The following is a 21,066-nucleotide window of genomic DNA, read 5'->3' on the forward strand; positions in this document are numbered from 1 at the left end:
AATGTGATGGTGCATTAACTGTCACTGTTCAAAGATCTATTTGCACAGAGGTAGAAGTTTTGCACACTGTTGTGTAACAACAGATGATAAAATGCACACACAAACAAGACAGAAATCGACTATTATGTCCGACTCAGAAGTTTGTCCAGAAAATTTTCAATTGCGCCGAAGCTTCACATTGATTAGCTCCTAATCAGTGTGACTTTCAAAATAAGATACCACCAGTATCAACAGATGCAATTTTAAACAAAAATTAAAAACAACTTTTCTTTTGTTTCGTTTTAATACAAAAATCCAGATATCTTACATTGCCATCTCAGATGTCATCTTTCACATTAGAACCCAAATTCGAGGGGAAAGGGGGGCAAGAAATCAGGGCAAACGGGTCAACAAAAGAAAACGGGAGCAAATTTTGGGTGCTGAAATCTTTGCATTTTAATATTTGACCCCAGAGAGCAGGTTTGGATGACAAAATTCTTACCTTCCGAAGAGTCTTGGATTTCAAAGGAAGACCCTTCTGCATGAGTTGTAATGTAATAATAATGTAGATGCAAAAACCGCCCCCCCAAAAAACCCAAGATGGTACCACATGACTGATGACCTTCGCATGATGGACAGAAGGCGTGTATGATATTGCTTAGATCCACCACTTTCCCCTAAGTTTGAACATGTCGAGTCGGAGTAGTAGTAGTAGTAGTAGTAGTAGTAGCAGTGTATAACAACCTTGTAGTTTTCATTCTACGCTACGAGCCGCTCTGCTGTGGTGACAGACCATAATATTACAACGGGGGAGGGGGGGGGGAGGGGGGAGCCTCCTTCCAGGCTGCGTCCCCGAAGAAGTCAGGCCGTGTTGTCGCTGCTGCGCAGTGGTGAGTAGAATGACTGTCCAGCGGTTCGGAAAAGGGTCGTCACGGCAGATCCAAATTGGCCAGTGCTTGATGAACGTCTTTAGCATCTACTTGAAGTCCTCATGAACTCTCTCTGCTCAGCTTCCTGCTGACGTGTGGGGGATCAAATTCATTGAGCAGACTATTTGCTCCCAGGTGACAGCTGTGTCCCAGTTTTTATTCCTTTCTTCTTCTTCTTTTTTTTTTTTTTTTTAAATTAGCTTTGCTTGTAAAATAAACAACCGATGGGCTTGTAGAAGCAGCAGAGTCAAACTCCAGTGGTTGTCATCTCAGAGAAACCAGTCAGGTCAGTTTTTACCCTAACGTTTTGCCAATAACTGTGGTATTCTTTTAATATTCAGTGTGGTCGGTTGCGCTATTAAAAAAGTAAAATGGCCATTTTGTTATCTTCCTCCCATTTATCACAAATAAACAAAACCGCACACATGCTCAAGACTCGGTCGCACCCATGACATACACACACACACGCGCACACAGACACACGCAAACACACACGCATACAGTCCTGATTTTCAGCATATGGGAAAGAGCCAAGCCATGCCGGGTCAGACCCAATTTAAGCTGAGCCAAAGAACGAAACATCTATTTCGCTTCCCATGTGTGTCTGGCTCTATAAAATGACTGCCAGGCGTACCACAAGGCTCTGTGCAAGGCCCTATTCCTTTTCTCATCCGCCTTTGTCTGGTCGTGCTCACATCTCGTTGGCTAGCTCTTCTGTTTCTGTGGAAACGTCTCCATTAGCGATCTTGGTGTTCTCCTCGTATCCGGGGGGCATGAAAGCTAACGTGTAGGGGTAAAGCTTGTGACACTCTGTGCGATACGACTCGGCACACTCCTTGGAGTCACCCAGGTAGCCGTTCCGAAGATTCTCCAGGACCTCTGTGCAGATCTTAAAAAAAAAAAAAAAAAAAAAAGTCAGTTAATTGAGAGCTTTACATATATTATTAGAATTTTGCACAAAACATACCTGGATAGATCTGTTGTTGAGTGACTCATCGAGCGCAGTAGCCAATTCAACTGCCTTTGACAGTGTCGACGAGTCCATGTACACCATCATCTTAGCGGCTGCAAAAAAATATAGTCACGTTTGAAAAATGTACGGGTGTGGTCAGTCACGCCCGTCGATATAAAGTTACAGGTGTGGCCCACCAGTCATGCCCGCAAATATAAAGTTGCGGGTCTGTGTTCCGTTTGTAATTATGAGTGCACCCCTTTAAGAGCGGGGGGGAGGGGGGGGTGTCACGTAAACTAGGAAGTAGAAGTAACCTGAGTAGCAGTTCGTTGTTAGAGACCGTGCGCTTCTGTTTAAAAAAAAAAAAAAAAAAGACATCAGGCTGTGGTTCACTGCGCTAGATCGGTGTGCGCTGAGGGCGTGTGAGAAGTGTGCAATTGCGAAGTGGTGCAGCTTAGAGGGAACATTGGTCAAGACTACACAAAATAAGCGGCGTCTTTCAATGTACAGGGAGTCCTCGGGTTAAGACGGTCTCGACTTTACAACATCTGTCCCCTGTCCGCCATTTTGTCTGGCTAATGCTTGTCTGTGTTCGTGCACCGGGAGTATCTTTGCATTTTTCGCCCTCCTTTTTAGACATTATTGCCACAAAGAAGTAAGCTGTGTCTTTTAGCAATGCTTTTGCAGCCAAAAAAAAAATCCATGAGCATGGAAACAAAGCTCAAGATCATAAAAAGATTGGAGAAAGGAGAAACACCAACACCACCAAGGATTCAGTCGGTCGACCGTGGTGACAAGTGACCCCTCCGCAGAAATTGCGTCATCAGCGTCGCTGACCAATCAGAGGCCAGAGATCTGCATAAACCACGCCCCTTCCTTCAGACAACGTATAGCTTTTGTTAGCGTTTTATCGCGTATTTGGGTTCTTTAACAATAGATATGGTTAAGTGGTGTAGTCACGGACTTTATAATAGTGTTGACGGGTATCCTGAAAGGCTAGTTGGTGGAGTTCAATTCGTACCCTTTCCAAAACCGAAGACCCAGTACGAAAAATGTCTTAGATGGATCAAACTTTGTGGAAGACCGCATCATCAACTGAATCCATCTAAAATCAACCGGAACAGAAGACCCAGTACGAAAAATGTCTTCGATGGATCAAACTTTGTGGAAGACCGCATGATCAACTGAATCCATCAACCGGAACAGATATGTTTGCACAAAGGTAAGCCCTATATTTGATTTTCAATACAGGTCTCATATAAATGAATTAGCAGTTCTTCGCTTGCATAACATAGCAAAGTGTGAATGACTGACACACTTGATCTGTGTTGAGCGATATTTTGCGATGATCTGACTGCACAAACGTGTCTCTGTTCGGCGGTGAACTAGGCTAAACCGGACTAGCAGTCCTAAAAGCCTTCGACGTGCACCGAGACACCAAGATTGAAGGAAGGATGTTTGAGGACACTAAAGTAGTGATTGTCGTACTCGGTCGGGACTTAAGTAGGTTCGGCACTAATTCAAGAATAATTATTGAGGGGAGCGCGTGACGTTACACAAAGAAAACGAGAGAAACAACTCGTAAATCAAGCCTCGCCTTCTTTTCCTTCGTACGGCGGTTCACAAACGGCTATACAGATACACATACAGATTCTGCACACAAGTGTAATAGGTAACACGAAAATAGGAAACTGTCAATGACGAATTTGTCTTTGGGTTAGAATATATTATGTGGCTTCTCGATCTTCCTATGACTCTGGAAAGATCTCCCGCTAATATCAATGGTTTCTCCGTCGATATGCATGTAAATACCATTGAAATACCCCTCGCTGAAATACTTGAAGCCCTGCTGTCTCCTTTTCAACAATATTTCACTGTTAGCTAAGAATGCGAGTGAGAAATCAGCCGGTAAATCGGACAGTTTCGCTCTATTCTTTTCTTGCTGCGCCGCGATTTTTGCTAATTGTCTGTCTGACATAGGCACACGTGGCGTGACGTCACTTCAGGAGGCGTGGTTAAGTGCCCTGTACGGAGTGGTCAATTAAAGACACAGCTCGTATTTTAGCGCATGTGAAGGGTTCCGTTCCTATGTCGGATCCAATGATCACAAAACAAGGTTCTTTGATACTTGTGGAGATGGAGAGGCTTGAGGACCAGGTTCCTTCGCAATAGCGAAGCACAGCCTCCCCTTCTTCTCCATCCACCTCTCAGTACGTCATCTTGTTTATTTCAATGCATTTGTTTTTTTAAGCAAACTATTTTGATGTAAATTTTGACTTTAATGGTGGAATCCAACTTGAGTCGAAATTCGAGTTAAGTCGCTACAGTAGGAACGGCTCTCAGTCGTAGACCGAGGATTCCCTGTATATGTAATTCTACTCACAACAAATTTTACACGCGTGATTTTTCGTGCTCGACTGCGCCGATGTGGAAGTGCGATGGCGGGCGGGCGGGCGCATATGTGCCCGTCAAATCGCAGTGACTGAGATGGGATTTTGGTCAGCCGAAGTGTGATTATAATAACATCTGGAGAATGATAAGCCTTTATCATTTACACTATTTTCACACGCGGGGTATTGTGTTGCTACATTAACCGAGTGCCTGCGACAACAGAAGTTGCCGTTCTATTCAGTCGCCCTAGTGCCCCACTCTCCAGGAATGACTAATCCAACTATGGATTCAACGGGGGTTGATTGGTGATGCCCGGGGAGCTGGTTGGGTGCACTGACGACATGCTAAAAAGCCGACTGTTATGATTAGGGTTGGGCATTGAGAATCGAGAATAGGTCAAAATTGGGTCTATAATTCAGGCTCTCCCGGAATTGTTCAAATTTATAAATTTTAGTTTCCAGTTTCGATGCCAACAGTCTGCCGAGCTGCGAGTATTAAGGAAACTACGCGCGGGATAGCTGCAGCGACATCAGCGCGGTCGCCCCATACGCGAGTATAAAGGGGCCGTAAGACAGCCCACAGCTTTTCGCCAAAAAACAGGGGGCAGCTTCACCACATGAAAAAAATAAAGGCCATAATACACGACTATCACAAAAGACTGGAACCCAACACTGATCCTAATGGGGAGGTACAAAGTATTAAGACCGAATGGTATGCAAACTTTTAAACAAGGACAATCTCATTTCCTTTATTACTTTTTTCTTTCAAGATCGTCCAATTATGAAACACCACATAGTTGAATTTAAATCAAATGTTTTGTCTGATAATTTTCGTTTTCCCTGAAGAACGGTACACACCTTATAAGATTTGCTAGGGTATGTACACTTATGAGCACAACAATAACACTAGATATCTGTGTTGTATTGCATTTCCAGTATCTTTCATTCATTATATTGTGCATTAGAAATAAAATGCTGGTAAGCAATTGGAAAACTTCGCAAAATATGCCATTAATGAATAGAAAGGTCAAGAAAAATAAATACCACGTTGTGATAAATAATTGCTTTGAGATATGAAATTTTGTCCATCGCTCACGGCACTACACGCGTGCACGCTTGCTCCTCCAGACCCCCCCCCAAAAAAAAGACATACCAGCCAGTCGATGCGGTATTGAGTTGGAGTGTTTGGAGAGGAAGGCCTGGTTGAAGCTCTTAGCGTTGCTGTCGCCGAAGAGTCGGGTGACTTCCTGCTTCAAGACTGTCCGGACCACCTCAGGCAGCTCTTTGCTCTCCGAGACTGTGCACAAAGAAGACAGCTGAGTAAATTGTGTGTTACTGGATGGAGGTAAGAAAAACAAAGTACAGTAATTTCTTAAAAATAATGCGCAGATTCTTCCAAAAATATTTTCAAAAGGTCAATGGAACGCATCATATTTAGGTATGGATGAAAAATAAAAAATACAATCACATTGTAAAGTTGTATACATGTACATAGAGTGGTTAAAAAAAAAAGGTATACATATACATTTCGATATGATATTCAGTGTCTTATGTTACACATTACTATTTATTCCGCTCATGTGCGCCCCCAACCTGAGCTCTATGACCTCCTCTGGGGGCTTGCTTATTATGATCGTTAGCGATGGCACAGCAGATGATGTGCCGTGGGAGCAAAATTGGATCACCGTTCATGAATTCAGGAGGCACCAAAACTGGATGGACCAAGTCACCAAAAATAGCTCCGATGGATCATTTTCAAATTGGAGATGAGCCAGATGTTGCTTTTGAAGTCTTGGCCAAGGATCTGCTTAAAGTGCACTATGCACAAACGTTTTATGCACAGATATTTAATGCACAAAATGTTTACGTTAAACAGTGTTGAAAATTTATCTAAGATTTTAATATGTGTTATCAACAGTATTAATAAAATGTTATGCCATCATTGAGAACTTATTTGAGTTGGTTGAGGGATTCTGTTCTGATAATTACAGGGACAAGCGTGTCCAGAGATTACAGCACGTGCACAATGATTATTATTAATAATTGTTGTAAAGAGAGTTTTTGGGAAAAACAAGTACAAACCTGACAAAATATAAATACAGATAATTCCCAATATTTTGAGCATATGGCTAGCAGCAAATTGGTGGTGCGCATTGTACATTGGTAGAAGGGTTTTCCTGACTTTTGGGGTCAACTTTGGGGGTGCACATTATACTCGAGAAATTACGGTATATACAGTATAGTGTATACATAGAGAAGGTACATTTGGACACACGTGCAGATTTTTAAAATACATTTATTTTACCTCCTTTAAAGAAGCGTACTAGACACTGGTGTAGCCACGGGTGGTCCGGGTCGATGGCTAACGCCCTTTTTACTGATTGGAGCATCAACAGGTACTTTTCTGAAAAGATAATATCCAAACCCAATTATAAAGTATTACTAAATAAGCCTAGAATACACAACAATTACACAGCCCTTCCCATTCAACTGAGGTGAAGTAACAGACCTTTTCTGAAGTAGATTTCAAACGCTAGTAGGTGTGTGTCAATTTTATCTTTGACAAGGTGTTTGAGAGGTATCAGGAACTTGACTGCTTCTTCCAGTGGATTTTCTACCTGCAAGCACCATGTCAGGATAAAGAGTTAACCATACTGTGACCTATATCGCAATCTGAAATAATTTACGATATAATCATCAGAAACAAACCTTGACCAATTTGTCAGGAATGAGCTCCTCTTTTGGGCCCCCAATCTCTTCGTCGTCATCCTCTTTCTTCTTCTTCTGGTTCTTTAACTGCTTTTCCTTCTCTGCATTCTTCTTTTCTTCCTCTAGCTGGGCCTTCTTCTGAGCTCTCCGCTGCTTGTTTCGAAGCTTCTTCAGCTCTTTGTCCGACAGGTTAGCTGCAGGAGAGTAACGGGATGGGCGATAAAGTATCACCGCAAAGTTCGACGTTGCCACTACCACCAGCAGGTTTATACAAATTTGGCTCATGATAGCGACCATAATGCCCACAAAACCAAAACGTTTTTCCTTTACCAGTGTCCGCCTGCAATTCCTTGCTGTCGTCAGTCAGGGGATTGTCGTGGAGGCTCAGGTATATCTGAATGGCGGTGACGGCGGCCTTGTAATAAAAGGGGTGCATCCGAAGCACATCCTCCAGTTTTAGCAGGTCCACGTATGAACGCAGCGTCATCTTCCTCATGCAGTAGGTGTGGAAATCAAACTGGTCATCCGTAATCTCCACAAAATGCTGAATCAAGCACACGTGAGAGGAACAAATGTGACGTGGGAATGAATTAAAACGTGCAGATTATACACAACTCTAAGGAATCATCCCTGCTTGGGGAACCCTACCCTTTCAATTTCGTGGCACTTCTTGAGAGCCTCCCCGTACTTGTTCATACCCTTGTAGGCAAGTGCACACTCTGTCTGGAACCACATACACTGCATTTCATTCAGGTTCTCCACTGCTGATGCCCCCTCCTGGACAAAGATACACACCCGTGAATGCCCCCTTCAAATAACATTTTCGTCAGCCACAACAAACAAGATACGCGAACATTGAAGATAGTGCCTTGTGGCCTGTTCACAACGACAATCTATATTTTGATGCCTGCTTGAAATAGATCTTAGTCTACTCGTAGCATAAAAGCAAATATTTAAAAGCACTTTCAGGGCATTTGAATATTATTATTTTATATATATTACAATTGATTTTTACACAACCTTATAGCTATCATATACTTGCTCATTCACCTATGCACAGATTTGCTTTTCATGAAGTAAAAAAAAAAAAGTTTATTTTTTCATCGAGTTTTTTTTTTTTTTGGGGGGGGGGGGGGGGACAAGCACAAAAATCTCCACTTATTCAATTTGAGGGCGGTTTACTATATACACACATGCACAACTTGAAATATTTTGTTTTTCTCTGCGGAGCAGTTTTGGTAATCATTTGAGAGCGACTTTTGAAGTTTGAGGAACTTTTTTTTTTTTTTTTTTTGGTAATAAAACAAAAACGACCCGGGTCAGAGTCTGCTCCATACTGGCGGGAGTAGATCGGATTCGTTTTCAGTGAGACTTGGACTCCGCCAAGACTGCTCTTTGTCACCGATTCTGTAAATTACTTCTATGGACAGAATTTCTAGGCGCAATCAGGGTTTTTAGGGGGTCCGGTTTGGTGTCATCATTATCACATCATTGATTTTTGAAGATGTGGTTCTGGTGACTTCCATCGGGCCGTGATATCCAATTCTGGCTTGAACAATTCAGCGCTGCTTGTCAAGCGGGTGGGATGAAAAACAGCATCTCCAAATTGGAGGCCAGGGTCCTCAGTCGAAAAAGTGGAGTGCCCTTGCTGGGTTGGGGATGAGATCGTCACCCAAGTGGTGTTCACGTATCTCGCAGTCTTTTTCATGAGTAAGGGAAGAATTGAGTGGGAGATCAACGTGATTCGGGTGTTCCAATGACTTCTATTAAAAGCTTGCAGTTAGTACAACAACTTTGAGCACGACTTCATGAGAAAGAAAAAGTTCAGTAATAATACCCCATTCTGCCCATCTTACATTGGGTGCAAGTTGACTTGAGATGCAATGTTAAAGCCTTATTTACTCCAAAAATATTAATTGGTCAGCACCCAAAAAAGGAAGAACTCATTGGATGTGTATGATTCATATAAATGACCTATTTTGAGTTCAAAATTGCAAATATTGGCAAAAGGCGACTAATTTGCATGTACGCTTATTTCCCCCACAGAGAGTGGGTTGAGTCCCGTTGGCCGAATATGAGGTTGTTGCTCTTGGGGTTTGCGCCATCCAACTGGGATTTGAAGCGGACCATTTCCCCCCGGAGTCGTTGCCATGGAGGCTTCTGCTCCAGGTCCCGAGAAAGAACCAGTAAAGGATTCTAGCCTGTGGTGCCTTTTCTCTTAAAATGAATATTGTACAGAGTTTTTCTACCAGACTATGTGATAAATCTTGCCCACTCAACATTCAATGGAACCAGGATTCCCTCCCCGCCAATTGAGTTTATATCTTCCATGCTGCCTCCGGCACACGTAATTGCGTATGCTTTCTCACCCGTGTGAACTTGGAACACATCTCCTCCGCCTCTTTGATCATGCCAGCCTTCAGCATATACTTGGCACACTTGGAGTTGATGAATCTGTCAGCGGTGTCCAGAGCCTGTGCCTCATCCATCCACTGGGCTGCCTCTCGGATGTTCCCCGCATGCTGGCGGAGGATAAACACAATAAACAGCGCAACTATAAACAGTGACATGCTTCCAAATGCGGACAACAAATAGGTGATGGGATATAGCAAATGTTACCTTGTAAATCTTGGCTTTGATAAGGAAGAGTTCAATGAGGGTTGGCGTACTCTCGATGGCTGTGTTGATGTATTCAAGGGCCAGTGTCTGTTGGCCAACCATGTCGTAGTGCTGAGCCAGGAAGTACTGCACCCAAAGGAGTGTTGTCGGTGGCTCTTCTTTACCATCATCTATGACAAGGCCAAGAAGATGCAGGTTTATCTTTAGACCTGCCTTATTTTGAGAATTGCCTGTCGGCAATTGTCAATTTTATTATTAGCAGAGCTGCGCCGTCTACAATAAATAGTAGCACCTTTAATACAAATGCTGTTGGGTAGTTGGGCCTTAATAATTCAAGTCTCAAAAGATTTATTTATTTTTTTAAGTGTCAAAATGTATCATACCGGTGCCCTTTCAACCACAATCACCCCAAAGTTGTTGGTGCCTATTATCGGGAGGAGTTTTCAATTTAAAAAGAAATAAAATTCCCAACACTTTTTGTCAATGTTCTACTTTCAATATAAACTTGACGGCAGACTGTTGGTAAAATGATCTGTTAAAACAAATGAAAAAACAACGCTTTCTGATCGTATTTTGTACTCTAATTGGATTTTTAAGAAGTCAATGTCCTAAAGGGGTGGCACGGTGGCGCAACTGGAAAGCGTTGGCTTCACAGTTCTGAGGTCCCGGTTCAATCCCGGACCTGCCTGTGTGGAGTTTGTATGTTCTCCCCGTGCCTGTGTGGGTTCTCTGTGCACTCCGGTTTCCTCCCACATCCCAAAGACATGCAACATTAATTGGACATTCTAAATTGCCCCTAGGTGTGATTGTGAGTCCTGTTGTCTGTCTCCATGAGCCATGTGATTGGCTGGCATCCAGTTCAGGGTGCACCCCGCATCCTGCCCGTTGACAGCTGGGATAGGCTCCAGCACTCCCCGCAACCCATGTGAGGATAAGCGGCTAAGAAAATGGATGAATGTATGTGCTAGAGGAGAACCATCAGAGACAGGGGAGTGTGACTGACCAGGTGTCAATCATTTGCTGTGCAGTCAAAGGCACACCCCCAGAGCCTTGTACTGACTTGTTTCCTGGTGCTTCAGGAACTGGTTTGCAAATTAAGTTAAAAAGAAGAAATTGGATAGGTACCGAGAAAAAACGAGGTTAAACGTATGAAACGGCGTCATCTTACTCGATCCAGCCTTCCTCTGGGTTTGAACCCAAGTTGCCAAGTGATGTGAGACTACGTTCAAATCTTGCAAGAAATTTTTAAATGTCAAACTCTCCCTTTAATGTTGAGTTACTGGGGATAATCAAACTGAAAGCTGGCCGATTGCTGTCACTTCGACTGCAATATGCTCAGGTGTTTGTTCTTACCATTTTGGCTGAACAGTCTGGAGCTTTTTAATGAGGTCTCAAAGCCGACCACCAATTCTTCTATAATTGACACCTGCGATTAAAAAGTAAAGACGTAAAAAAGGTAATTGTTCTTCAACTGAATTATCTAATAATTAGCTTAACTCCTTATAGTGCAACATTTCCATTATCAGTTGAAAGTAAGGACAAGATTTCTCATTTTATAGCGTTGAGAAAATATGTCAAAACCTTTCACTGGTAGTGTATATTGTGAGAAAGGTAAGAAATGTGTTCTTCGAAAATAGTTAACGGTCATCGCTGAATAACTGATGTCACCTTTTCTTTGTCGTTGTAAAGAGATTTCAGGGTGGTGAAGACAGGTGGACATCCTTTACTGAAGTTCATCCTTAGGTAGCGGTCAAGACACTCTCTGAACTTCTCACCTACAAGATAAAAATGAGGTGTGATAGATTTAAGGGTGGATAACATACATAAGTATTTAAATCTATTATTAGCTTGTTCTTATGCACAATGTGTTAGTAGCGGAGTTACTACTATTCATTTGGTAGTAGAAGCGTGATTATTGTTCACACCAGTTAGAAAGTTGAGGGGGAGTCTTCGAGGAACGAGGCCTTTTGGAAACTTCTCCCATGCATCTTCGTAGACTTTGAGCCTCTCCTCCAGACTGCCTAGAAAAGTAACAAAGCATAAATGGAAATTGAACACGTTGACATTCCCGCTTTCAAACAGCTTTTATTGCTGGTGATTCTACCGAGGGGGAAAAAAACTACATCTTACTTGGTTTTAGTGCGTTCTCCAGGCCGTGATAATATGACCAGTTTTCTGGGTTCCTCTCCTGCATCCGATGGTAGACATCCGTAGCCTCATCCAGACGCTCCAACTTTAACAGCAACTCCCCTAAAGGCAAAACACATGCAATCGAGCCCAGAATGTAAGCAATTCCAAATGAAGCAATTTTGAATTAAAACCACAAACGCACACACCGGAGCAACTAACGCAGCCAGCAACCAAAAGTATAAACATTTTGCCGCATGTAATATATAGCAAAAATATCTTCATTTCAATATTAAAACTTCAGATAGATGGAGGGGCTGTTTAATGTGCAGTCAGCCTGACAATGAGAGACTTGACTCACCTCTCGTCTCTTCCACTGCCAATTTGTCACAAATCTGCTTTTCGTAGTTTGACAGATGCTCTAAAGCCTCCTTGTAAAGACCTGCTTCTCTCAGCACCTGGTTCTGGTAAAGCAGCAGCTCGCTGTACTCGTAGTCCACCTTGTCCGGAGATGTCTACATGCAACGCACATTATTTGATACACAAAGAAAAGACAAATCAGAGGAGTGGCACAAATATTCATGGAAAAGGCAACCAACGCTGTGGAGCCCGCAGTAGAATGGCAGACGATGAGAGTAAGCCTGCTAGTTAGGATAAAAAGAAAAAAAAAAAAAAAAGACACCTGCCCCCCGCACCCACTCCCCAACCAGGATATATAGTCTGGAATCTACTTTTGGCCACCATACAATGAGGAATCCTGGGTTAAGTAAGCCATTATTAACCATGTCATGAACTTTTTCAGAGTGAGTAGCAGCAGCCAAAATGTGCCAGTGTACCCTCTTTTCAGTTCAATGGATAGTTTGCAAATAATCAAATTGGATTTTTCCATTTTTGAAAATTTTATTTCACCATAGGAGGAATGATCCTATTCTGATTCGTTAGGTCATTCATTTTTGTCAACACAAGTATGAATCGGGATTTTGATGGCGATTTCATGCCCTATAAGTCACACACCTTCACGTACTTTAATTCATGTCACTATTAAGTTATGGATGCAAACAACATGCGTACAGATACTAAGCGCTATATGGTGAATATATTTAAAAAAGTATTCCAAACCTGTTGCGTTTTCCTGAACTCCTCAATGATCTTTGCTGCCATCTCATAGTCTTCCAGGAGGTGATAGGCAATGGCGTAGCCGATCCAGGAAGCGCGTTGAGCAGGACGCAGCTGCAGCAGCTGGTACCTTGTCTCCTACACGATCAATATGGTAAACAGGTTTAGCGGTCTCAGAGAAGAACTAGCTGAATGACATTCTTTTACTTTGAAGAGACTCACGTAATTTAACCCATAAACTGGGGCCTTCATACGTTAGGAATTTCTATTTAAATTGTTATAGCCAGAGGGGAGTGGTAAGACGCAACATTTATCGATTACATTTACTCTAATAAGGTTTTCGATAAACTGTAGTCACAGTACTTTAAATGCACTGTACTTTTTACTTTTACTTGAGTGTGTGTGAAAAAAGATAGGCACTTTCACAATGATCACCATGCTGTTTGATACTTTTACTTATTCATTCATGCATGCACGTCTATTTTTAAACTCCATCTTGTGATTGAAATGAACAAAGCAATGCTTTTCTAGGGCCCAGAGCATCCATTATTGTTTTTTTAGCCAGTTGTCAACTCCTCTGTATATTTTTTTTATTTCTGATTCTTCTTTTCCTTTCGGCTTGTCCCGTTAGGGGTCGCCACAGCGTGTCATCTTTTGCCATCTTAGCCTATCTCCTGCATCTTCCTCTCTAACGCCAACTGCCCTCATGTCTTCCCTCACCACATCCATAAACCTTCTCTTTGGTCTTCCTCTCGCTCTTTTGCCTGGGAGCTCCATCCTCAGCATCCTTCTACCAATATACTCACTCTCACGCCTCTGAACATGTCCAAACCATCGAAGTCTGCTCTCTCGAATCTTGTCTCCAAAACATCCAGCTTTGGCTGTCCCTCGAATGAGCTCATTTCTAATCCTATCCAACCTGCTCACTCCGAGCGAGAACCTCAACATCTTCATTTCTGCCACCTCCAGTTCAGCTTCCTGTTGTTTCTTCAGTGCCACCGTCTCTAATCCGTACATCATGGCCGGCCTCACCACTGTTTTGTAAACTTTGCCCTTCATCCTAGCAGACACTCTTCTGTCACATAACACACCAGACACCTTTCGCCAGCTGTTCCAACCTGCTTGGACCAGTTTCTTCACTTCCTGACCACACTCTCCATTGCTCTGTATTGTTGACCCCAAGTATTTGAAGTCGTCCACCCTCGCTATCTCTTCCGAACATCATGGTCCAAGGGGATTCCAGTCTAACCTCATCTGTCAGCCTATCCATTACCACTGCAAACAGGAAGGGGCTCAGAGCTGACCCCTGATGCAGTCCCACCTCCACCTTAAATTCCTCTGTCACACCTAAGGCACACCTCACCATTGTTCTGCTGCCATCATACATGTCCTGTACTATTTTAACATACTTCTCTGCCACACCAGACTTACGCATGCAGTACCACAGTTCCTCTCTTGGTACTCTGTCATAGGCTTTCTCTAGCTCTACAAAGACACAATGTAGCTCCTTCTGACCTTCTCTGTACTTTTCCACGAGCATCCTCAAGGCAAATAATGCATCCGTGGTACTCTTTCTAGGCATGAAACCATACTGTTGCTCGCAGATACTTACTTCTGTCCTGAGTCTAGCCTCCACTACTCTTTCCCATAACTTCATTGTGTGGCTCATCAACTTTATTCCTCTATAGTTCCCACAGCTCTGAACATCCCCTTTGTTCTTAAAAATGGGAACTAGAACACTTTTCCTCCATTCTTCAGGCATCTTTTCGCCCGCTAGTATTCTTTTTCTGATTATTTCTGATTAAAAAAATAAAATAAAATCTGAAGTTACTCACAGATTAATTATTTTTTTCATACTTCCTTACTTTTAAGTAAATGTTTGAATGACTACTTTTTACTTCTATGTGAATCGTATTTTTCTAAAGCAACAGTACTTTTGCTTGAGGACAATATTTCGGCTAAACTACCCGCCCCTCTGGTTATAGCCATCGAGCCATGGTTCCTGAATTGATATTTACCCGGTAGCCTTCCAGATCTCTCATTTGGATCTGCAGCAAGGACAGATCTCTGAGGATCTGGAGGTTGTCCTTGTCCCACTTCAGCGCATTTCGGTAACACTTGATGGCCTCGTCGTATTTTTTATCAGAGCGCTGTAATAAACCGTACACATGCCAGCCTGGGAGACGCGTGGAGTAAAGGAGCATAGAAATGCACCGAACACCAGAACACACAAACAAGTTTCTCTGCCCATGACTTGGAAGATAGGCTGGATGAAGATGCGCCACTTTCAAGTGACAGCCAGGGTGCTTTAGAGCACAGATGTCAAACTCAAGACCCATGGGCCAGATTTGGCCCACCACATGATTTTATGTGGCCCGCGGCCCCAAATCTAGAGTGCCAATTTTCATGATTCTTGCCAAATCTGTACCAAAATGTCAAAATGCCATGATCATAAATTATGAAGTTCAGATATTTCAGGCATTTTTGTGTTACCAGTTGAAAAACACACTGCCTTGAGTTCTGATTCCAAAACTAGTTCATAAATTGATGATGTAAATTTGATGAGACGATTAAATATTTTTATTGTTTCACAGTCACAACGGCCCTCTGAGGGAAACCGGAACTACAATGTGGCCAACGAGGAAAATGAGTTTGACACCCCTGTTTTAGAGAATAGGAAATAATACATTAAAATATGAAACTTGATAATAGTGAAACTTACCCCCCACTTATTATATGTATTTTAAAATCAATCTAAACAAATTAAGCAACAATTGAATTTGTATTTATTTTCTGTAAATTCATGTGCTATTGTTTTAAAAGGTTTATCAGGTCCAAATTTGTCCAGCTGTATGGATATAGTCTCGCGAGACAGCAACAAAAATATGACATATGACCACCAGATGCCACCTGATCCTTTTTCAGTGCTGGATGACAACCAGCCCCCTCCTTTATAACGACATATTTCCACTCTTTCGGAGAAGTTGTCATCCCCTACATGCTGAAAAACTCAAAACCTTTCTATAATTCTCCAAAATGCCACAGCACGCCGCCTAAAGCTGAGTTCCGAAGCTGGGACGAGGTGAACTCGATCGGGAAGAAATGTCGGCATCTCCTGGAGGGGAACCCCCGCCCCTTGGCACATGCAAGTTCAATGCATCCAAACGTGTCACGTCACATCAAGCGAGGGACGCGAGGCGAAGCAATCTTTCACATCTGGTGGGTACGTAGCCTAAGCCTTGACTAATCCAATGGTTCTCTATATATGGTAAGAAACTGTAACGTTAAGTCAATAAGTTCAATTTAGGCATTTGAGATAAGGAAATAATACCAATTGTGATGATATTTTCCGGAGGTTACAGCAGGCAAGAGAGCAGAAAGCAAATGTGCTGACTAAACTCCACTGAGACAAGTGCTTTCCTGTAGTGTCCAGTATCACGGCGTTCTGTGGCCTCACACATTATCCGACTGTACAAAAACAGCTCATCACAAAAATCAAACACAAAATAGTGCTGGGTGATTCACTGAAAATTAATCAACTGACTTTTAAAGATTCTAACAGTTCCAGAACTTGAAACTTCAATGTAGGTTATTTTGACCCCTCCCCTCAGGGCAGGAAGCCGGCTGTCACAAAGCATGCAAGCGGCTGCCAGAAAACCGAGAGAAGGAGCCACGTGAGATCGTCCAAATCCATTCTGCCACACAGAAGCATCATTGAGGAAAAAAAAAAAAAAAAAACACTGATCCGACAGTACAACGCGAGCAGCTTGTACACAAAAGGAATTCTGCGTCAGTCGTTTGGACACACCCTGGTTACAATAAGGATCATCAGGACCCAAAAGCTGCGAAGAGCAAACACTGCAGAACAATAGTTGGTGTCCGATGGTAACAAATGTATTAATTAAGTGCCACTATGAAGCAGAAATCATTGCCAAAGGAGCCTGAACCATCACTTTGACACACAAATTGAGTCCGTGAACATGAAACCACCAACCTTTCAACAAATTAACTCGGCTTGAAAAGTATTTAAGGATACAGACGTGACTCTTGAGGTCATTGAGCAGGCCTCTTCTCACCAGGTCGTAAGCATCTTCCTTCTTCCCCAGGCAGTTCAGGGTCAAGCCTTTCATGGCCAGGGTTTCTGGAAAGTACACCGAGATGAAGAACAAAAGCCGACAATCATTTGTGGTCCATGCGTCCTTGCACAAACACATCCACACTTTGGCTACCGACCTCCGTGCTCTGCAAACTTGGGGTTGGACAGGATTTGTTTGCAGAACTTGAGTCCATTTCTGTACTGCTTGTGCTCATAACATCGCTGTTAAAAAGGCGAGAAGTAAAATACAAACATTGAGGTCACATGACCGCATAAAACTCAGTAAAAGCTCAATAGGCACAGACTGACTTATTAAAAAAATTAAAAAAACTTCCGAGAACCGTATTGGTAAAATTGATTAATCGGGCTTTACACGATCAGGATTTTTTTGGGGCTGACCACAGATCAGTGACTTTAAAAAAAAATTATAACTGATCACAAGACAGAGGAATGTGTCTATTGAAAATGACCTGTTCACTTAAAGAACAAAAAAAAAACATATCATACCAGACTGTACTGCTTTGGGGGTTTTCTTAACTCATCTACATAGATTAGCGAAATATTCCATCTTTAACCAGCAATCTTGTACATATTATTCAACAGTCAGTTAAAGATTAAAATGGCCGTTCATGTTCTTCATGTACAATATTTATTATTCCCATTCATTTTCACCTAGAAAGGTAGTTCAGCGCTTGAGACTGCGACCAAATTAATCGCATGTGACCTTCTTTTCAACAAGAGATTAAACATTCCCACTCTAAATTGCCCCTAGGTGTGATTGTGAGTGCGGCTGTTTGTCTCAATGTGCCCTGCGATTGGCTGGGAACCAGTTCAGGGTGTACCCCGCCGCCTGCCCGTTGACAGCTGTGATAGGCTCCAGCACTCCCCGCGACCCTCGTGACGATAAGCGGTGAAGAAAATGGATTGATGGAGAACATGAGTTGGCGATCACTGGTGCTCTGGAGATTATGTTCGTTCAAGGACTACCTGAGATATCTTCATGTACTATTAATGGGATACGGCTCACAAGCAGTCAACAAAACGTTATGTAGCCTAGCAAGCTAGTGCTAGCACTGATGGTTGTACGTAAACATGCTGTCATTATCTCAAAGCATGCGCTCAGGTTTTTGGTGTGGGTGAAGTAATTGAATTACAGCAAAATAAATTAAATTACAGTACATCAGCACCTGTTATTTTTGTCGTGTTATTTTTGTTTAACCTGCCTAGAAGAGTGACTTGTAACTTTTATGAAGTGAAGGCACATATTTTACAATTGGAAAATCTCTCGCCACACAAACAAAATGTTACAAAAAGTGGATACGCAGTAAATATTGTATGTACTTCTTTCCATCGAATAGAAGCGTATTCATTTGTTCTGTCTGTCACTGTGCCTTACTGGCAAAAATAAAGGAACAAAGACATTATTTATTGGAAATGAATTTTTGTGGGAGCGATTACATCAAATTTGATCATTTCCCACGGCACCGATGGAGATCGCCCATGGCAAACTAATGTGCTGCGGCACACTGGTTGGGAATCACAAAAAAAGTAATACTTAGTCAGTACACACTACACAAATAAATATTGTTAATTAACAAGTCATTTAAATAGACATTGCTCCATCTTGTGATCGCAACTTGCCTAATCAGTGATCGGCCTCAAAAATCCTGATTGTGTAAAGCCTACTCGTGCTGTGGACGTTGAAACGTTAACTCCGTTTTAATCACACACACACACACACATCGCATTAGTGACTCAATCATAATTTATTTTGACCACAGATGCTTCCGTATCATAAACATGGATGGCTATCTGAAATGCATTGCGGGTTGCCGTAAGGTCATTCATCGGGTGAATGCTTACCCAGTGCAAAAATAAGTGAGGAGATCACCACCGATGTGAAAACAAAGCTCATTTGCATCTAGTCCAGCACTGAACTCTTCTCATTGAAGCACAACAAGTTTAAAATACCATCTTAGAGTAAAATATGGCATTAAGTGTGGTATATTTGTCACCTGTGACTTATCATGATAGATCAAAATTCCAAAGTGATTAAAAAATAATAAATAACCCGAATATATATATACATAGTAAGGGTACAATAAAAATAATATATGAATGTCATTTGACTATCTGCGCCCCCCAATAATAGCTTAATCTCACAAGAGTTGCTGGAGTGCTGGAGCCTACATCAGATAACATCGGGCGAAGGGCAGACTACACCCTGAACTGGTCGCCAGTCAGTAGCAGGGCACATATTAACACTGTGGAGAAAATCCTCAATGATATGACGAGCCAAGAAAGTACATGTTTATATTAAATGTATTTCCCCCTATGTTGGACAAACTGTAAAAAGTTAGTTTGGGCAAAATCTAAAGGCTGGATGTGTGAACTCAAGTGTGCGGTGATATGAAAGTGGAACGTGCCGACTGTTCAACCCACAGGGGAGGCACCATGTAGTCCAGCTCTCAAACCATGTTGCTACCCAACGCTTGACACACTGTCTGGTTACAACAACTGCTCTGAGTGACACAAATTACTATCAACAGACACACACGGAGGCGTATGCTGTAACTAGACACAAAATAGTTGTGAACAATCCGCAAACGACTAAAGAACAACAGAGAGCTGTAAACATGGACTGGGGGCGAGTGCACGGGTGGGAGATCGCCTCGCTAGCCTGCCAAAGTACAGCGGGCAGGCAGGCGGGCAGGCAGGCAGGCCCGAAGGTGCTACGGAATTGCTGACACAATCACGCCGGAGATAACTCCTCTCGCACTTAACTTTCCCCTCGTGGCACACTTGAACCGAAAGCTGAACCACGTTAAACCCTAGTAGCGACCTTGAAGCACAAAGGCAAAGCCTCGCAAAGAGATTAAGAGCGACAAATACCCAAATTGGTGAATTAAGGCACCGAGCTAGCGCCCTGCTAACATTTAGCCTGTAAGCGAACGTCACGATTGTTAGCTGTAAATGTTTACGTTAGCCGGGCCGTCACTAGACAAACAAACAAAAGTAAACAACCAAACAACTCGTGTGGGGAAAAAAAAGTCCCACTCCGCGCAGTTGTACCACGAGACAAACTAAGCTTCCACGAGCTAGTTAGCCATAAGAGGACCAGGCGTTCTTTACTAACTGGTGGTGATGGACATAACATTTGCACGTTGCTTGAACTTCACTCGTCGGGTGTTATGAAATAGCAAGAAAGCGGCGGCAGCCATCACAACAAAACAACGGCCAAGCGGTCCGCTCGCCTTCTTGTGACACTCGGGCGACGTTCAGGGCCGGGCGAGCTCACCCATTCAATGATCCCATTTTGCTAGCTCATGTGCTAACAGCCCGAGCGCCGCCGGTGGTTCTGCAAGCTCGCCAAGACTCCAAATGGAGCCCGCTTATCAGAATGCCACTTTGAAGCGAGCAACTCACCAAAATCCTCTTAAAGAGAGCGTTCTCTTTTGGTGGCAAAGTAACTGTCGGCATTGTAGCAGCAGATGAGATCAGTTCCCCCTCGACCTCACAGCACATGTAACGTTGTTAGCTAATGCTAAAGGCTAACAGGCGAGACAAGTCGAGCCGAGTTACGGGCCCGGCCGGCTCACTGGCTTGCTTGGCCGAGGCGCCCCGGTTCGATTGCTCGGCTTTCTTCCTTCGTCTCTTTGCCCTGGCGCACCAAAACCAGACTGACACTTTCAAAATGGCGGCGGCCGGACGGACGACTGACGACGAGAAATGGACACGCACAAATATTCCCTGAAAGACCAAAGAAAAAACGCCATTCACAGTAAACCGGATGAGACTAACCTAAGCAAATGAAGAATTAAGTACGTGAAACTCACAATAGCCAAAAACACACTATGAATAATATATTAACCATTTATAAAGAACTAATAACGCCACGCTTTAATACTGACGATAATGTCCGCTCATTTTGTAACAATGACACTGAAACCACTAACCATGTGATCTTAGTTCTCACGTCTAATAATACCACCGTTTTGAAAAGATGGATATCTTTTGGAGGACTCCTACAGAAGTCTGACCTCTTTGATGGAACAAACAAAACAGCACGTTTCTGTTCAAATATCATCTTGTGGATGATGTAATAAATAATGGACACCCGACACTTTTTTATTTTATGCTATTCTGACC

The 21,066-nt window shown here is 42.8% G+C and overlaps 1 protein-coding gene across 3 annotated transcripts; it reads right to left on the reverse strand.

Annotated features, from left to right (window-relative positions):
• On the reverse strand, positions 1-20,999 carry naa15b (N-alpha-acetyltransferase 15, NatA auxiliary subunit b). Of its 3 annotated transcripts, none has more exons than XM_061829100.1 (20): positions 20,874-20,999; positions 17,055-17,139; positions 16,858-16,962; positions 14,840-14,997; positions 12,825-12,959; positions 12,067-12,220; positions 11,709-11,828; positions 11,504-11,599; positions 11,247-11,353; positions 10,932-11,004; positions 9,579-9,748; positions 9,329-9,481; positions 7,608-7,736; positions 7,290-7,503; positions 6,960-7,153; positions 6,760-6,868; positions 6,556-6,654; positions 5,404-5,547; positions 1,876-1,973; positions 1-1,797 (listed from the first exon to the last, which is right to left on the reverse strand). In XM_061829100.1, the coding sequence occupies exons 1-20, from the start codon at positions 20,874-20,876 to the stop codon at positions 1,600-1,602; spliced, it is 2,544 nt and encodes an 847-aa protein (XP_061685084.1). In that variant the 5' UTR covers positions 20,877-20,999; the 3' UTR covers positions 1-1,599. The 3 variants fall into 3 exon arrangements, with proteins under 3 accessions (XP_061685084.1, XP_061685083.1, XP_061685085.1); XM_061829099.1 differs by lacking the exon at positions 20,874-20,999 and adding an exon at positions 20,344-20,761 and having other exon boundaries at positions 2-1,797; XM_061829101.1 differs by lacking the exon at positions 20,874-20,999 and adding an exon at positions 20,216-20,286 and having other exon boundaries at positions 2-1,797.
• Between the last annotated feature and the right edge of the window lie 67 nt (positions 21,000-21,066).

The sequence above is a fragment of the Syngnathoides biaculeatus genome, chromosome 9 (genome assembly GCF_019802595.1).
Source record: "Syngnathoides biaculeatus isolate LvHL_M chromosome 9, ASM1980259v1, whole genome shotgun sequence".
Classification (NCBI taxonomy): domain Eukaryota; kingdom Metazoa; phylum Chordata; class Actinopteri; order Syngnathiformes; family Syngnathidae; genus Syngnathoides; species Syngnathoides biaculeatus.

Coding starts and splice junctions, on each gene's coding strand:
- naa15b (XM_061829099.1), bottom strand. CDS start 20,442: ATGTGCTGTGAGGTCGAGGGGGAACTGATCTCATCTGCTGCTACAATG. Junction 14,998..16,857: donor TGACCTCAAGAGTCACGTCT/GTATCCTTAAAT, acceptor CGCGTCTCCCAG/GCTGGCATGTGTACGGTTTA. Junction 9,749..10,931: donor CAGACTGTTCAGCCAAAATG/GTAAGAACAAAC, acceptor GCCTTGTCATAG/ATGATGGTAAAGAAGAGCCA.